At 35.8% G+C, this 18,737-nt stretch overlaps 1 protein-coding gene across 1 annotated transcript in view; it reads left to right on the top strand.

The window, feature by feature from the left end:
• LOC128994563 (staphylococcal nuclease domain-containing protein 1-like) overlaps positions 1-18,737 on the top strand; it is a 35,079-nt gene that overhangs the window by 13,885 nt on the left and 2,457 nt on the right. Inside the window, exons 9-14 of the mRNA XM_054419206.1 lie at positions 303-515; positions 1,657-1,840; positions 10,664-10,805; positions 12,253-12,362; positions 13,635-13,823; positions 14,374-14,602. Coding sequence (XP_054275181.1) covers positions 303-515; positions 1,657-1,840; positions 10,664-10,805; positions 12,253-12,362; positions 13,635-13,823; positions 14,374-14,602 — 1,067 coding nt within the window. The remainder of the gene's footprint in view (positions 1-302; positions 516-1,656; positions 1,841-10,663; positions 10,806-12,252; positions 12,363-13,634; positions 13,824-14,373; positions 14,603-18,737) is intronic.

The raw sequence follows: 18,737 nt of genomic DNA, 5'->3' as shown, positions 1-18,737 counted from the left end.
ATGAAAACTGAAAACTGACATAACATTTCCATGTTAAACTTGACACCAGTTTTAAGATGAAACTAGACACGGTTCAATTGAGCCAGCAACAAAGTGTGCCGTTGTAAATTACTAATTTCTGTCGAAAACGCCAACTATTTTACCTATTCAAACTGATAGAACTTTTTGTAAGGTTATGGTTGTGAAAAATGTGCATCTTTTATGACACATCAACTCTCTCAGGGACAAAAACCAAGGAAGAAACTATAATATGGCACATTTGACTATGTTATTTTTTAATAAACAAAGCTTTTTTATTTCAGCGGGCCAGCACCTACTGGAGATGGATCACAACCTTTGGCACCTCGATCCAAGAACTTCCGGCCTCTTTACGACATCCCATGGATGTACGAGGCACGAGAGTTCCTTCGTAAGAAACTGATAGGAAAGAAAGTCAACGTGGTTGTGGACTACAAACAACCTCCGAGAGACAACTTCCAAGAGAAAACTTGCTGCACAGTGACTTTGGCTGGCCTGTAGGTTTGAAAGATGTGTTTTAGATTGCTACTTGTACATATGAATCTTTAATTACATCAAATGGAGGATGGAATATACAGGTTAGAGGTGTGCGTATATCCGAAAGTTTTGTTCAGATTCGGTTGGGTTAGGATATATCCATATTCGAACCGAGCACAAATTTGATATCCGACACTATCCGTTAAATATCTGACTTTATTGGATAGACCGTATATTGTGACATTTTTAGTAAAAACCTTCAAAAGTTAATAATCATCATTAGTTTCCACTTTCCAAGGACGTAATTTGTCAACATTTTGTTTCCATCGACGTTATAGCATGGACGCTACAGCGGCTGAGGAGTAATCATCTATGTATGACAAATATCAAAACATTCATATGTGCTTCGGCTTGATACTACGTAATATACGAAATTGCATTCGGATGAATCAGAAACAAGATGGTTATTTTAATTTACTATCGACACATAGACATGAAAAGAGTGCAGTTGAGCTAAATATTAACCATCAAAGTAATATCAAACATTTCATTTAAACCTTGTATTCATTATTTTCTTTCTCGAGTTTTACTTTTACATAGCCTAAAATATTTGTAAACTTGAAGAGGAAGATGTCTGATGCAATAATACTGAGTTCTCGTTTGGTTCTTTATTGGTTGTTCGCTTGCTTCTGCTTTTTGACTCATGTAGAACAAGACTAAAATAAAGCAGAAAAGAACTACCAAGTTCAAATAAAAGTCAATTCGTTTTTGAACATCCTGTTACTTGGATCACTGCGACGCAATTTTAATTTTATATACAAGTTTATACTCCTACCCCCGATTAACCGGGATAAAGTAGGGTTGAGGCTGTTTCTCGACAATGAATAAATACAAACACTTTAAAATGTGGAAAATATTTGGATTTTCCCTGTCACTGATAGCAATCAACCATGGCTGTTTTAAGCTGGGAAGAAATATGCTTGCTTTAAAAAATTTGAAAAATATCGATATCTGTAATTTTAATAATACAAAATATCATTTTACACACTCGCAGGACATTGTATTTCTGTAAGGTTGATTGAAGCATGTTATGACAGGAGCATAGCATAACTGAAGTGTGTTGTGACAGGAACGTAGCATAATAGAAGCATGTTGTGACAGGAACGTTGCAGAGGCAATGGTGTCCAAGGGGTTGGCAACAGTTGTGAAGTATAGACAAGATGACGACCAACGATCCTCACACTACGACGCTCTGTTGGCCGCTGAGATGAAGGCACAGAAGAGTGGCAAAGGACTGCACGCCAAGAAAGACACACCTAGCCACCGGATAAACGATTACTCTGGAGTGAGTATGATCGATCAATAGTTTCTGATAATTTTGAGTTATCGAGGGATTACTGTACCCTTAAAACCACATTTAAACTTTTAAAATTGTTTACCTTTACGCAGTTTGGTAATAGAAAATGCTGTATTGCGAGTTGCATCAATTCGAATCAGATATCTTTTGAGTCAAATCGTTGCTTTGAATCGAAAATTTGTTGCTGTTTCGCACACACCTACCAGGAATTATGCGTAATTTTTTGGGAAAATCCGGGAATTATGCTTGAGTTTTATATTTCTACCAGGAATTTTCAATTAACTGGTAAATTGAAAATTCCTGGACGTTGATGATTTCCACACAGGCACGGGATATGTTAATGATTTTGCCGCGATCGAGGAAGACTGTGATTATGTTTCTGTTACCAAGAGGGATGGAATAATTCCCAGAAATGCTTGGTGGATCGACCTTGGTACTGTCCGATCTTCTTCCAACTTACAACACTTATAATTACTCTGAATAAAAAAACCCTACAAACATTGCAAGAGCTGCACCCAATTAGTGTATCTTTGATAATGTGTGCCAAAATTATATTTAATTACCTCTTTACAGCAGACTCCCTCTTATTCGGACTCCACGGGACCGAGTCCAGTCTGTATAACGGTGTTCAAATTATCCTAGGTGTTAAAAAAAAAACCTAGGTTTTTAAATTTAATCAGCATGTACGGTTTTACAATTAATTTTCGTTCTCCAACTAGAATAACTATACAAGCTCATGCATTGACAATATTTTAACTAATGACAACTTCGTTTTTAACCAGAATATAAGATCTAAAATGAACCTTGAACTAGGTGTTTCGGATCACAGGGCACTTTTTATTGAAATTTCAAGAAATACTGCACTTTGCAAAAAAATACAGTACAAAAAAAGATTATTTTCAAAACAAAATAAAGCGCTTTTTTATCAACACATATCAGGAGTTAATTGGAATACATTGCCTCAACAAGATGCTCAAACTAATTTTAACCATTTTTTCAATCAGTTATTAGTAAATTTTGATAAATGTTTCCCTCTTAAATTTTACACTAACAAACCACCCAAAAATAAATATAGGAAAAGCTGGGTGACTAAAGGTATTAAAATATCAAGTCAGAGAAAAAGAGAGCTAAGCACTATTGCCAAAACGGTTCAAGATGTTAATTTTAAAAAGTATTACAAAAACTATAGAAAAATATTTAAAGCTGTTTGCGATAAGGCTAGGAAAATGTTTAATTGTAAAGTTATATCATCTTCAGATAATAAGAGCAAAGCGGTGTGGAATGTTGTGAAGTCTGAACTTGGAGTCCTGAATTCCAATCACAGTAGACCTTCTCTTAACCGACCCTAATGGGACCGGACCTAGGTCGGATAATTCAAAAGGTCGGATAAAACGGGCAATCCCTAAAATCATAACATAATGAAGTGCTATTCATTTAGAATTATATAATCATTATTTTGAAGTCATACTTGCATTATTTATAAAATAAACTACTCTTATCTCCTTTTTCATATTGATAGAAATTTCACAAATAAACACAAAACACGGTTAAGTCAAATAGGCCTACTTTCAGTGAATATATTATAATACTAGGCAAGAGTCAATAAAATTCCTATTTTAATAACTTTACTACTGTAGTGTATTAATTAATGCTTTCCAAATGCATCGTAATACAGTACAGAACCTTTTGTCGTCATTAAAGATACAAGCGACCATTTTGTTACAAGACAGGACGTTTATTTATGGCCACTCACTGGAGGTTCGAGGCACAAAAACTATCTTGACCTTGGAGTTGTTAACACTCCTTCCCTGCCCTCCCTACAAGTTGCGTTGTTTGTTTACTCCAGCGATAAGATAATCAGTTCTGAAAATCGTAATGCACTTTATGATGTTATAAATTTGCCGCACAGATAACATATCTGATCAGATGTGCTCGAGCTACGAACCGAGCTACGAACCGAGCTACGAACGATGATGACAAACTGACAATAGGCTATGCTATATTTTTTGTGATCAACACAAAATAACTTATTGTTAGTCATATCCTGTGGAGATAAGCGTATGGTTCAGTTCTCATCGCCCAGCGTGGGAGCGGAAATGCCGAGATTCCTAGAAAGCGGCGGTTAAACCGAGCTGCTCTTAAAGCAAGGTCGGTTAAAACAGACTGTATTATTTTACGATCGAAGGCGGATAATCCGATTATCGGTTAATACGAGGTCGGTTAAGAGGGGGTCTACTGCATTTGGATTTCCCTGATTTGTGTGTCGGAGACAAGCAATTAAAAGATGGACAAAATGTGGTAAATTTTCTCAATGATAAATTTTGTAACATTTACAAAAATATAAGTTGTATGCTTTGCTTACACACTGCAACTAATTTGATTAATAATACTAGTAGGCCTAATAATATAAGAATGAAATTTCAGTTCAGACATGTATCGATTTTAGAAACTAAAAAAAACCGTTAGAAATTTAAAAAATAAAAAATCTTCTGGATGGGATGAAATTCCTATTGAATTAATTAAAAATGTCATAAACCATATTGCCTCTGTGTCTAGTAATCAATCAATGTTTTGATGAAGGAATTTTTCCCTATCAATTAAAAAATGCTGAGCTGAAACCACTTTTCAAAAAAGGCTCAGTAATGGACCCTGATAACTATCGTCCTATTTCAATACTCCCATCTTTGTCTAAAATCTTTGAAAAAATTGCTTACAACCAAATCTATTCATATTTCGAAAATAATGATTTATTTACCAATAAACAATATGGTTTTAGATCTGGGAAAAACACTATATCTGCTGTCTCAGATTTCATAAATCAGGTTTCTGATGGCTTGGATGGGTCTCAGAGCACAGCTGCGGTGTTCTGTGATCTATCCAAGGCATTTGATTGTGTAAATAACAATATATTAATGAGTAAACTTAAATATTATGAATTTTCTGATATGGCTTTGTCTTGGATGCATTCATATTTGACTAATAGACATCAAAGAACAATAATCGTAAAAAAAGGTAAAATACCCCCGCCGCAGCAAACCTTCAGACTAAGCGAATTTCCATTTGACTGATTTGATTTACACTGAAATGTCTACTTAAAAATATAACATTTATTCCCGATTTAAATAGAATAAGTTTAACAAGTACTTAGGTTTGCTGCATCAGGGAGGTAAAACTGTTTTTTTTATGTTAATAGTTAGTAAGAAATAAAAACATTTTCCAAATTTGATCAAAATATGTTCATAAACAAGCAAACTACAACAGTTTACCTATTCTCCATAAGAATAACATGGGAATTTTAAATTTACAATTTTTTGGAATTTTCTCCGTAACCATTAGGCGCATAATAACGCTTCAATATACTAAATTATTTGTTTTTTTAAGCTCTACAAAATGGTTTGGAAATAAATTGCTAAATTTTATGTTTTTTGGGTCAAAAATGTGAAAAACCTATTTTTACCCCATAAAACCCCCCGTAAACCCCCGTTCCCATGGTCCGATCATGCTGGATCGCGAACTCGTTCGAATAAACGTAGGTTTACACGTTTGTACCAAATTTCATCAAAATCGGATCATTTTTGCTCGAGTTATCGTGCTAACGGACACATATATATATATAAATATATAAATATATATATATATATATGAATTTGAACGGATGGTGTTTTTGGCCTTTAGGGACCTCGAAATGAAAAAAAAAATCGGTCCCGCGTCCAGGTCTTACCATGAGTACTACGGTAATAGCTTATTCCCTATATGGGAAATTCGCTAAAATGTATTTCACAGTGGCTTAACCCTTTGGAGACTTTTCACGAATAAGACTCGTGATGGGGTTATGTGGCCTAAAGGCTCTATCACGAGCCTGGCTCGTGATGGTGCAGACGTTCAGAAAAACGCTCTGAATACGCTCCAGTTGTACTGAACTGGATTGAAATTAGTATTTACGGAAACAACAGAAGCTTAGCTTTATTCTAGTGTCTGGTTTTATATGGTTTACTCTTTGTAAGGAAGTAAAACATCTGATCAAAGTTTTCGTTTCGCGATCGCTACAGTTGCCGTCTGCTTTTTAGTTGTTATTGTTTTAGTGCGTGTTTCAGTAGTGAATGTTTATGTGGTTATTTTTATCATGTCAAATCGCTTTGATGAAATATTTTCAAGCGAAATAGATCGTTTGTTGGATGAGAATAGTGAATCAGAGATAGACTCGGATAATGAAAGTGAAAGTGGCGACGAACTTGTAAATGTTGCACTTGAGGACTTCCGTAGTGACATTGACAATGAGAGTGTAAGCTTAGAGGAGGTAGGATGCAATGGCAGTGTTTCATTTATTGATGATTTAGGCCTAGATGTAACTGAAGAGAATGATTTGCCTCAGCCTATGTTAGGCCTAGAAATAGGCCTACCGGTAACTGAGGAAAATGAACTCCCTCAGCCTATGTTAGGTCTAGGTGTAACGGAGGACTTGTCTCAGCCTATGGATATTGAAGTAGGCCTAGGTGGCGAAGGAGAGCGTGGCCAAGGTGATAGGCTAAGGGTTAGGGGTAGAGGAAGAAAAAATGTAAGAGGTCGGGGTAGAGGGAGGGAAGAACATAATCAACAAGGACAAGGGGATGGGCCTAGGGTTAGGGGTGGAAGACAAAATGTAAGAGGTCGGGGCAGAGGGGGAAGAGTAAGAGGTGAAAGGGATGTAGATCGTGAACAAGTTGGGAAACGAAAACGAAAAAGGAAGAAGAGGCCAGATGCTTGGGTATGGGCTGACGAGGATAACGTACCAAAAGAAATCCCCTATGTTGATGTCTCTGGACTGAATCCTGCTACAGCCAGAAAACTTGGAGACAATCCTAGTGCTTTCCAGTGTCTGGAGGCATTTCTGGGAGAAGAATTTTTTGCCATGGTTTGCCAGGAAACTAATGACTATGCCGCGACACAACTGGCCAAACCTAACCGAAGAAAAAATTTGATGACGATAAGTGGCAACCGCTAACCATCCCTGAGCTAAAGGCCTATTTTGCCTTATATATTTTGATGGGTCAAGTGAGAAAACCCACCATAAAAATGTACTGGACATCCAGAAAAATACTTGAAACACCCATATACGCTGAGGTAATGACATACCAGCGCTTCAAACTTATTTCAAGATACCTTCATTTCGCAGATGAAGAGTTTGCTGAGCAAGGAGACAAGCTTAAGAAGCTGAGGCCTGTTATATCCTACATGCAAACAAAGTTTATGCACACCTACACTATGAATCAGAATCTAGCGATCGATAAAAGTCTTGTTAAGCTAAGGGCACGGTTATCATACGTTCAGTTCAATCCCAAAAAAAGGGCCCGTTTTGGCATAAAAATTTATAAACTTTGTGAAAGTGCTAGTGGTTATTGTGGTGATTTCAAGATATATACAGGAGATGATAAGGCTCCTAACATCCCAGCTAGTGAAGCTGTAGCTATGCAATTAGCTGATTCAGTACTTGATTTAGGCCATATTTTGTATATCGATAACTGGTACAGTTCTCCTGGGTTATGTAAGCGGTTGTTAGAGAGAAAAACACATGTTGTAGGCACCGTAAATCTAGAAAGAATTAACATGCCAGAAGAATTTGATTCTGCAAATTTGGAAATAGGGCAAGCGATTCGTCGAAGCAAGGATGGCATCCTAGCTGTGAAATGGAAGGATGGGAAAGATGTACATGTTCTTTCAACAATACATGCAGGAACTGAAATGACTGTAGATAAAGTGATTCAAAGGAAAGGTATAGTGTCGGAAGTGATAAAGCCCAAAAGTGTGATAGAATACAATAAGGGTATGCTTGGTGTAGATGTACAGGACCAGATGTTGGCCAGCCATCCCATCATGAGAAGAACTATAAAATCATACAAAAAACTGTTTTTTTATCTGATGGACATGGTAATTTTTAACTCTTTCTGCATATGGAGAAAAATTAAAGGTAAAAAAAATACACTACAGAGATTATAGGATTGATTTGGTGGAGCAGATCCTTGAACGCGTTCAACTGCCTACTCGTTTATCTCCTGGTCGGCCTTCAAAGGACAATCCAATGCGGTTGCAGAGTAAAACATGGGGACATTTCCCCATGCTAATCCCTCCTACAGAGAAAAAACAGTTACCAACAAGAAACTGCAAGGTGTGTTATAAAAACAAAATTCGCTCCGAAACGAGATGGCTCTGTAAAAAATGCGTTGTGCCACTCCATCTAGAGGAATGTTACGAGGCATACCACACCAAGACCAACTACTAGAATATCCAGAAAATCAAGATCATTGTAAATAGTGTACAGCTTAGTATTAGTTTTTAGTTTTGACCAGTTTTAGTTACAAAGTGCAAACAAAACTTGTGTGTTATTGAAAAATGTGTAGGCCTATATCATGGACATCCCGACATCCCTTAGCTCCGAGGCTAAATAACAATATTATGGTGAGTAGTCATGTTTTTTGTTTCCATTGTTTTACTTCCTCTATGTATATGTTTCTCCAAGGATAATCAATAAAATAAAGTACCTCTGGATCTATAATTCTTCTTAGTAGGCTATTTGAAAATGTTGGCAAATATGTCGGTTTTTCGATGAATGCATTGTTTTACGATAATAAATATATAAAAAAAAGTATAAGTCCTACAGAAATAATCTTGACATTTCCACGTAAGGAAATAAATTCTGCACACAAATATATCAATTGTATAACTAATAGGCTCAAAAAAATAAAATTTATTTATGCTTGCTTTTGAAAAATTAAAAAAAATTTTAAAAATATATTTTTATTTACAAAAAATATTTTTTTAAATCATTTTTTAAAGTTTAAAACCATATGACATGAGAGGAAATTTAATTTAGATAAATAAAAACATAGGTTTTATGTATTTAGGTCAAAAATTCAATTTTGTACAGTTATTTTAGTAAACATCTGTAAATTGGCCCATTTTAATAGGGTTCTTCAGGTATTGTCAGGGAATAAAATACTCAGTCTCCAATGGGTTAACACTAAATGTGGGGTTCCGCAAGGGTCAATACTAGGCCCCTTGCTATTTTTAATATTTATAAATGACTTACCTCGAAATGTATCGTCTAACCTTATCTTATATGCTGATGACACTACAGCAATAGTTAAATCAAATAATTTGCAAAATCTTAAACAAGAAATCAGTCTTTCTATTCTTAATTTATCTAATTGGTTTACAGCCAACGGGCTAAAACTTAATAATTCTAAAACACAGGTGATGTTATTTCAAACAATTCAGAATAGGCAAAACTCCACTGTTGAATTATCTTATGATAATAATATTATATCCTTTACTGAAAATGCAAAATTTTTGGGTTTAGATATCGATAAGAATTTAACATGGAAAACACACATAAAAATGGTAGTTGGTAAATTAAATACGGCTTGCTTTCAAATGTATGTTTTGAGAAATGTAATAGATTTAAAAACTAAACTCACAAAACTATGCAATGTTCTTTTCTGTCTTGCAATACGGGATTGAATTATGGGGAGCAACTTCTTATTCTAAAGCAGTTTTCAAAATTCAGAAGAAATGTATAAGGATTTTATCATTTATGCCTAAAAGAACCTCATGCAGAGCTTTATTTGCTAAATATGAGATATTAACTTTGCCTTCACTTTATATATATTAAAATGATGGTGAATTTTAAAATTAATTATCAAATGTACAATGATAAACAAATCAGTCATCCATATCTTACACGCTCAAAAAATTTTCAATATCCAAGACATCGCCTTTGTTTATATGAAAGATCTCCTTATTACATGGGATTAAGGCTTTACAACAGTCTACCCACTAATTTCAAAGAAATTACCAGTATTTAAAAATGATTTCAAACGATACCTTTTACAGAAAAATTATTATAATATTTCCGATTATTTAAATGATAAGTAAATATATTTTAGTTTAAGCTATGTGGATTTTAGTTTTGTTATGTAACTTAGTGTTTAAGATCTCTGACAATATCACCTGTTTCACCAGCTAACGCTGGATCTGTGAAATGTTTTGTGATAATAAAGTAATATTTCATTTCATTTCATTTCATTCAAGTTAAACCGACGTCCCCAAAAACTCGTAAAGATTTAGCGTTTAAATGCGTGTTTGACTTAAATTTAGGAGATCATTGTATTTAGACCACATGATCACTGGTCTCAAATCTTTCCCACGAGAACGGTTGTTTCAGTACCGCCTACTTCCTGCCGATCTAGTCCGGTTAAACCGAAGTGCTGATAAAAATTGTCCGGTTAAAGAGATGTAATTTCCGCCGAGTGTAGTCCAGTTAAAAGGTGTCCGGATAAGAGGGAGTCTACTGTATCAGTTACACCTGTCATGAATAAACTGTGGTTTACTGACTGAATTGGTAAAATTAAAAAACCTGAAGGATGAAATAGTAACAAAATAGTTGGTTGTACCAAGTTTATAGAGTCAACATACAATTTATTGACAATATAATTCTTTGTTATTTGCTGCCCAGAGCTGGATTGCCACATAGCACAATGTTTTAAAAACAAATAAGTTGCTGCCATGCACTGTTCAAGACCACAATTCGTACACAACAGAGACCTACACCAAGGATATCCTAACGCACACGGTACGCGTCCCTGACTCGTGTTGTATCCGTAATCTTTTCCTCCAATATCACAGCACTGGCAATCTTGTTTTGCTATCAAGTGACTTAAGTCAGCTGATAGAGCCATTTGAATTTGACTTTAAGATTACAAAGTTTAAATAAGTCCATTTTAGTGGTAGTCACAATTACAGATTTGCATTTGCACTAAGACTGTTGTTGGTTTTCAGGATGCGCAAAAAGCGAAGCAGTTACTTCCACATTTAAGAAGGGGAAACCGCATTGAATCGTTAGTTGAATTTGTAGCAAGCGGTTCAAGGTTACGACTCTTCATTCCCAAGGAAAGCTGCTTAATCACATTCCTTCTCGCAGGTAAGGTTTTAGTGGGAAACTAAATTCCTTATCTATATTGAAAACAAGTTTTGGGTGTATGGAATGGGTTTTAAGAAATCTTGTGCGTACAGTACAACCCAGCTAATCCGTGACTTACGGGACCGGGACCATGGTCGGAACAATGAAAAGTCAGAGGAGCATATTAAATTAATTTCTTAAGAGACATTTATTGATCGCAAGAGACTATTTTGCCACGATCACGGGAGATGATGATGTTGTTTCTTTTACCAATGGAGATATTCAGGTATTCAGGAGTTTGTCGCAATAGCAGATGGACCCCTAACAACGATTAAGTTTCCAAGATTGCTGGAGATGATGATGATTCCGGTGACTTCTGGTGTGCCACAGGGTTCACACTTGGGACCATTCTTGTTCAGTATGTTTGTCAATGACGTTGGTAACTCGTTGAGCTGCAAGTATCTCTTATTCGCAGACGATATCAAGATCTACAAGAAAGTGTCTTCTCCGCAACATCAACATGAACTCCAAGAAGCTCTTAATGCCGTTGCGATGTGGTGCACCTATAACTTGATGGAACTTAATTCTGGAAAGTGTGTAGCTATGTCATTTGGAAGACCTCTGAACTTGCTTGTCAACGACTACACAATTCTAGGCACTCAGCTAAAAAGAGTAAATGGGGCTAGAGATCTTGGAGTGTTCATAACCCCTACTTTGGACCCAGGTGAACACAGACAGAGAATATGCAAGAAGGCCAATTCTGTACTGGGTTTAATTGTCCGTATTTCAAGGAGTGGTGCTTTCTCTACGAATACTTGGAAGATCTTGTATGTATCATTGGTGAGACCAATTCTCGAATACTGCTTCACTGTATGGTCTCCGTTCTAAATTGACCATATAAATTCCTTGAAAATGGTTCAAAAGCGCTTCCTTCGCCTGGTTGGTGTTCGAGCAGGGATTTGTTATACAGATGTAAACACTGATCAGGTTGCAGCTCAACTACAATTGCTGTCACTTTCATCAAAATGAACTGCATTGGACCTGATTTTCCTGTATTGATTAAAATCTAGTAGGCATGTGTTAAGGTGTTTTTGAATCAGAAGAAAATTTAACAACCTCCAATGCTGTAAACATTAGGGTTCCAAATTTATTGCAATTTTTTGTTATTTTCCCCTTAAGATCTAATAGTTACTCCCACCCATTATAAGTTTGTTATTGAGTTAGTTATATTGATATTATATAGCTAACCATTATAAGGGTTGTTGACAAGCAAATGGGAGAAAGTATGGGTCAGTTTGTTGGTATAGTTTATTTTCCTAAATAAGTAGACAATTACACCTTACACCTTACTGTGCTCAAGAACTAATAATAAGTAGCAATTTTATCACATCAAAGAGATGTTCGGGATTTGTTGGCTTCTTAACCCCTTAAAGGCTCTTACCAATTGCACAGTTGCCCTCTGTTGCAGGCATTAACTGTCAAAAAGCCCCGAGGCAGATTCCTGGAGGGAAGGTGGAAGGAGATCCGTTTGGAGAGGAAGCTTTAGCCTTCACCAAGGAGCGTTGTTTACAACGAGAGGTGAGAAGAGTTAATATTTTGGTGTAATCCTTAGTTATTGGGGATCGATCACAGATTGGTTCTCTTTTCATCCAAAGATAGCTGTTATAAGTTTTTGAGATACAGTTTTCTAAATATTTTATGAAAAAATTATACACTTTATATATTAAGGCATCTCTTCATTTGTCGATGTAACAAACAATTCGCTCCTCGCACACCACATGATTTCACCCGCCCGGGAAACCATCTGACAGCCTAAATCCTTTATTGTACAAGGAGCGTTAGGTTAACCAAAATAAAAGGGGGGGGGGAGAATGGTTTACATAATCAAAATTGCAGTTTAACACGTTCGCTGCTGACCGCTAGATGCCGGGACGGCGCCAGGAGCTGAACTAACGCTCGCCGCTGCGTAAACATTGCTGCCGATACACTGAATTACAGTAAAAACAAAAGTAGTTATACTGGATGGCAATGTTCTGCAATAAAACTGGCTTAGGACATAGTACTAAGTGATTCTGATAGATAGCAGCACTACCCAGGTTGCAGTCGGTAAAGTAGTGTCGCTATCTAGCAGGAAGGAGGTGGGACAGAGCCCTGTTCTAAACGACCCTGGTGGTGATTTTGGGAAACTATATTTTTTATTGTCAGAAAAGTACGTCCCCACGAGCTGCAAAGAAATATAGGACGCTCGTGACGAGCTGGCTGATCGATGGTAACGTTAAACAACAATGAACGGCCGTGGCCCGTTTGGTGTTCCGGAACGTCCGTAGCAGCGAACTTGTTAAGCAGTTTTTTAGCTTCCTAGTGATGAGAATAACACTAAATTGTAACTTAAGTATATGTTTTGGTTATAAATATAACACTTTTTGTGAAAGTTGAGGAATGATGTATACGTAGATCTATCGTGTGTAAAAAATATTATTGCTGCTCTACTGTTTTCTTTAAACCATCTTGTTTGATTTTTCTTACTATAAAATCTTTTGCAATGACACCACAATTTTGAAGGCACTGACTGACTGGCTTCTGTTTCTGTCTAATTAACGTTATAAATCATAACCGAAACCCGTGCCCCTCTTTGGTTTGGTCACGCCATGTTATCTATCTTTGTCTATGCATTTCAGTCTTTTTTTTATGCCATTTCAGTTTATTGTTGTTTCTGTTAAAAGTATTTTTGTTGAGATAGGTTCTGCTGTATAGATTTCCCACTACATTTGTATTATTGCTTGCGTTTTTGGCTTTGTATTATTGCTCCACGTTTTTTCAGCCCAACTAAAATATACACACTGTTCACAGGTAGAAATCACAGTGGAGAGTACAGACAAGGCAGGTAACTTCATCGGATGGTTGTGGGTTGAGAACACTAACCTGTCTGTGGCGTTGGTCCAAGAGGGATTAGCAGAAGTACACAGTTCTGCGGAGAGCTCAGAGTTCTACAGACAGCTGGTCAACGCAGAAGAAGCGGCCAAAGCAGCCAAGTTGAAGGTATGGTCAAAACATCGCTTTATCTTTTTTTGTCCCCCAATTTTACATTCCAGGACGCTAGGCTTTAGTCCGGAATCGTTTTATACTTCAGGATAGGCCTTGAGGGTGGTGCCACTATCACTCAGATTACATCGATTGGTGATTGGCAAGATTTGAACAAGGGATCTGGAACTGTATATATGTTCCTTACCTACAGAAAATACATAGCGGGTTTACTTGGAGGTTGTGGCTAAAGGTGGAGCCCCTTAGCTTCACCTTTAGACCAGCTCAAGTATTTTTTACAATAGTTGTATAAAATACTTGGAACCATCACTCTATCGATTTTCTTTGCAAATACAAATACCAATTTTTAACTCTACCCTTCAAATTTACTGCAACTACTAAAGATCAAAAGAACACCAGGCCAAACAGCATCAATCTCGGACTCAATAGTAAAAGTGAATGTAGTCCTCAATTCAAGTTTGATTTGTTATAACAAAAACTTTAAATTCACTAGATATGAACATATGAAAAATGAGTTTCAAAATCAATAATTCTCAAATGTTTGCAGATGTGGCAGACTTATAACCCAGAAGAGGAAAAAGAAAAGCACGAAGAGGAACAGGTAACGGAAAGGAAAGTCGAACCTCAAAAAGTGTTCGTCATAGAAGCAACGCCAGACCTCCATGTATTCGTTCAACTTGAAGAACAAGGACCAAAGTTAGAAACCATGTTAGCCAAGCTGAGACAAGAACTAGAAACTGACCCGCCTCTTCCAGGATCATACACTCCCAAAAGGGGTAAGTTTTAAGTTTTGATCTTTACAATAGTGTTTACTAAGAGCTTTGCCCTTGTTTTTCTACAGAGCATAAGCCTAGCGTTACAAAAATAAGTTGTTAGGAAATCCCACATATTTTCTGTTAAAATTGAAAACGTTTTAACCTCCATTAAATTTTTTTTTTCGAGGGAATAGCACTCGGTTTTGGAATATATTAAGGAATAAGGAATGTATACACTAATTTTTATAAAAGAGTTCTAGGTAGTTGAAAGCACACAAAATGTTCACAACACAATAAACTTGAATAAATTCCTTGCAGGGACAAAATGTCAAGTTAATTGTTTTGTGAATTTTCTTTGTGCTTTCAACTAACGGGAACTCTTTTCTAAGGTAAATCAGTTGGGTATCCCTTCTTCCTAATTGTATGTACCATAAAATTAGTAATTCATGATCAGATATAAGCTAGTAAAAAGATTATTAAAAAGCTTATGTAGTAGTAATTTTATACATCTCATTCTCATGGTAAGCATAAATAATAATAATATTTAGTCAAATAATTAACTTTATTTTTAATAGCTTATACAATTCACAATTACAATAAAATATTTAATTAAGACAGTCATTTATATAAGAGGGGACCGATGCACATTTTACAAGGGTTCGAAATTTGTTTGCTAGGCAAAACAAAAATACGTTCAATACCCTTTTACCATTCAGAGATTATGTTTGCTTCAGACAGTTATCATCCTTAAAATAATTCTACCTTTTTACTTGAAACGAAATTTGTTTATTGTCGATCTAAACAATACAGAGTTATTTTCCTACATCAATCAGGTTCCAAACATAAAATTAGCGTGTTAAGTTTATTTTATAATCTAACTGTGGTTAAATATAAAACTTAAGGATTAGCATTTAAACACTAAACCTAAACCGTTATGTTGGTCAGAGGGGTTTTTAAAAGTTATTCATTTCAATATTCGCAGTTATAATAAAAATATAGATAATGTATTAATTCTTCTTGAAGACTTGAAAGTAAAATTTGACTTAATTGTACTTACTGAAGCGTGGTTGGAATGTGGAAACAATTTGATAGATTTGGAGGGATATGATGTGTACTCAACTGAAATACATTGGAACAGAAACGACGGTGTAATTGTGTATTGTAAAACGGAACTTGGAGTAACATCACAACAGATATCAATGGGTGAGGCGACGGGATTACAATTAGATTTTTACACTGATAACAGACACTTTTGTGTAGTAGCTATATACCGTAGTCCATCTATGAACTATCATTCATTCGTAACTGATCTAAACAACTACTATAGCAATGTTAATAAACACACTACTTACTTTTATGTTGGTGACATCAATATAGACATTTTACATAGTTGTCAAAATGTTTTTGAAAAAGACTATTACTTAAACATACTTTACAGTGTTGGCTTTACCGATTACATAAACAAACCGACAAGAGTAACTGAACGATCTGAGACCTGTATTGACCATTTATTTGTAAATCACTTTGATTATTCCGCAATAAGTTCATGCATACTTAAAACAGATGTTACAGACCACTATGCTATTGTTGCTAAACTTGAATACTGTTCTTCTAAAAATCTACACACAAAAACAGATGACAACGAAACAATCACTTACATAGACCAGAAATTGCTACAAGAGCTGATTGAGCGTCAGCCATGGGACCATGTTCTGGCTCTGCAGGATGTTAATCTCTGCTGCGATGCATTTATTAGTACTTTTGACCATCTTAAATGCCAAGCGACGAAGTCTAAATATAAAACCAGTAGGCATAAGAAACTAAAGCCTTGGATTACAACCAACCTAATTCGTGGGATACGTGAACGTGATAGATTAAGTAAACGTGTAAAAAGGCACCCTTTCGACGAAAACTTGAAAGTCAACTACCGTAATTATCGTAATTGGTTAAACCGAGAAATCAAGTTAGCAAAAATTTCCTATTACAAACACAAAATTCTCGAATCAACTGGACGGCCAAAAGAATTTTGGAATATAGTAAATGAAATAAGTGGTATAAAGAAAATTCGTGAAAAATTCCCATTAAGTCTTTTTTATGAGAAATCTGATAAGGACGGTATAAAAAAAGTAGCAAACTCGTTTAACAACTTTTTTACAAATGTAGGTAGGAATCTTGCCCAACGCATACCGCAAATGGCTGGACCACCGCTGGTTGACGATTCAGCGTTCAGAGTCAGACATGAGTTCCGGCTAGAGCCGGTCACCGACAGCCAACTTGAGTGGTGTATTGGGGATTTGCGTGGTGGATCTGCTCCTGGTATTGATGGAATTTCGACGATTTTATTAAAAAATAATATTCCGGCACTGATACCTCCACTCAAACACCTAATTAATCTAAGCATTCTCTCTGGACAATTTCCTGACCGTTTTAAGATAGCGAAAGTAGTTCCTTTGTATAAATCTGGCACAAAGCAAGAGTTAAACAATTATCGCCCAATATCCCTGTTGAATGTTATGTCTAAGATTTTAGAAAAATGTGTCAAAATACAATTGCACTGTTATTTGGAAGATAATAATTTGTTATCAGAATGCCAGTATGGTTTTAGGAAGAGTAAAAATACCAGTGATGCTCTCTTCGCTATGAATAAATATATTTCGGAAAGTATTAACGGAAATGAAAAAGCATTGACTGTGTTCATTGACCTTGCAAAGGCATTTGATTCCATTGATAGAAATATTCTCTTAAATAAAATGGAATGCATCGGAATTCGTGGTTTGGCCCTGAAATGGTTTAGTAGTTATTTGAATAAACGCAGCCAGTTAGTTTCTATTAACAACAATTTTAGCGATATACGTGAAATAGACTACGGAGTTGTCCAGGGCAGTACGCTGGGACCATCCCTTTTTTTGATTTACATAAATAATTTAGACAAACTTCCAATCACAGGAAAGCTCTTTTTATTTGCCGACGACACTGCAGTTATATTCAAAGGTAATACTTGGGACCAAACATTCAATGCAGCGCAAACAGATATGTTCCTTATTCAAAAATGGTTTTCCCAAAATGTATTATCAATGAATGTATTGAAAACAAAATATATGCCAATTTTCCTCAGACAAAGTAGTGAGCCTCCCGCCAACCTCAGACTTGTGATGCATGTTTGTGGAGATCCAAGTATCTCTACCTGTGGTTGTTTACATTTGGAGAGAGTAGATCATTACAAGTACTTGGGAGTGATATTGGATAGTAGGTTAAGATGGGAACCCCATATTGAATATTTGAAGACAAAACTTAGGAAGTTAATTTATGTTTTTAGAAACGTACGCGAAATTCTTAACGTTAATGAAATAAAAATGTTATACTATGCATTTGTCCAATCAGTACTTCAATATGGAATTGTAGTATGGGGAGGAGCTAGTAGTAATATTTTAAATCCACTGTTTGTCATACAAAAACTAATTATTAAAATAGCTTTTCGATTCAACAGGCGTTTCCCTACAAATTTATTATTCAAAAACACACAATTACTTTCGGTGCGTCAACTTTTTATCAAAACTTTACTTGTATATACCTATTCCAATCCAGATTTGATAGTGACGCCAATCACACATAACTATCCCACCAGAGGAGCTGTAAATGTAGGTATGCAGGTACCCCGAGTTTTCAAGTCTGCAAACCTTACCAATGCTTTTTATATTGCAAATTTTTTGTATAGGAATATACCATCAGAGATTAGAGATCTACAGGTATCTCTTCCAGTTTATAAACGTTCGGTAAGCAGTTGGCTGTCGGAGATAGGGCTCGATCAGTCTGAGACACTTATCAGTTCAGTATACATTACTTAACAATAATTAATACACAAGTACACCAAACAATATTTAGCGTACAGATAACAGATATCAGTAACTGCAAATCCAATCACTCGACTACCTTTTACTTAGCATTGACTGTTCCTGTAGCTGTCTCATAGCTTAATTGTAATTTAATTGTAATTTTGATTAATTTAGTTTTAATTTCAAAGAATATTTGTATTTGTAATAGAGCTCGTCCCGCGCACAGGTCTTTTACGGCCTATGCGGGACTATTGTTCGTATGTTGTATATATATATGTTGTAAATAATTTCTGGAAATAAAACAGATTTTGATTTGATTTGAT

This window comes from Macrosteles quadrilineatus, unplaced genomic scaffold, assembly GCF_028750875.1.
Source record: "Macrosteles quadrilineatus isolate MER2022 unplaced genomic scaffold, UCM_ALF_1.0 Scaffold_5__1_contigs__length_97177068, whole genome shotgun sequence".
In the NCBI taxonomy this organism is placed as follows: domain Eukaryota; kingdom Metazoa; phylum Arthropoda; class Insecta; order Hemiptera; family Cicadellidae; genus Macrosteles; species Macrosteles quadrilineatus.
Note: the sequence above shows the minus strand (reverse complement) of the source record. Positions and strands in the feature narration are given on the sequence as shown.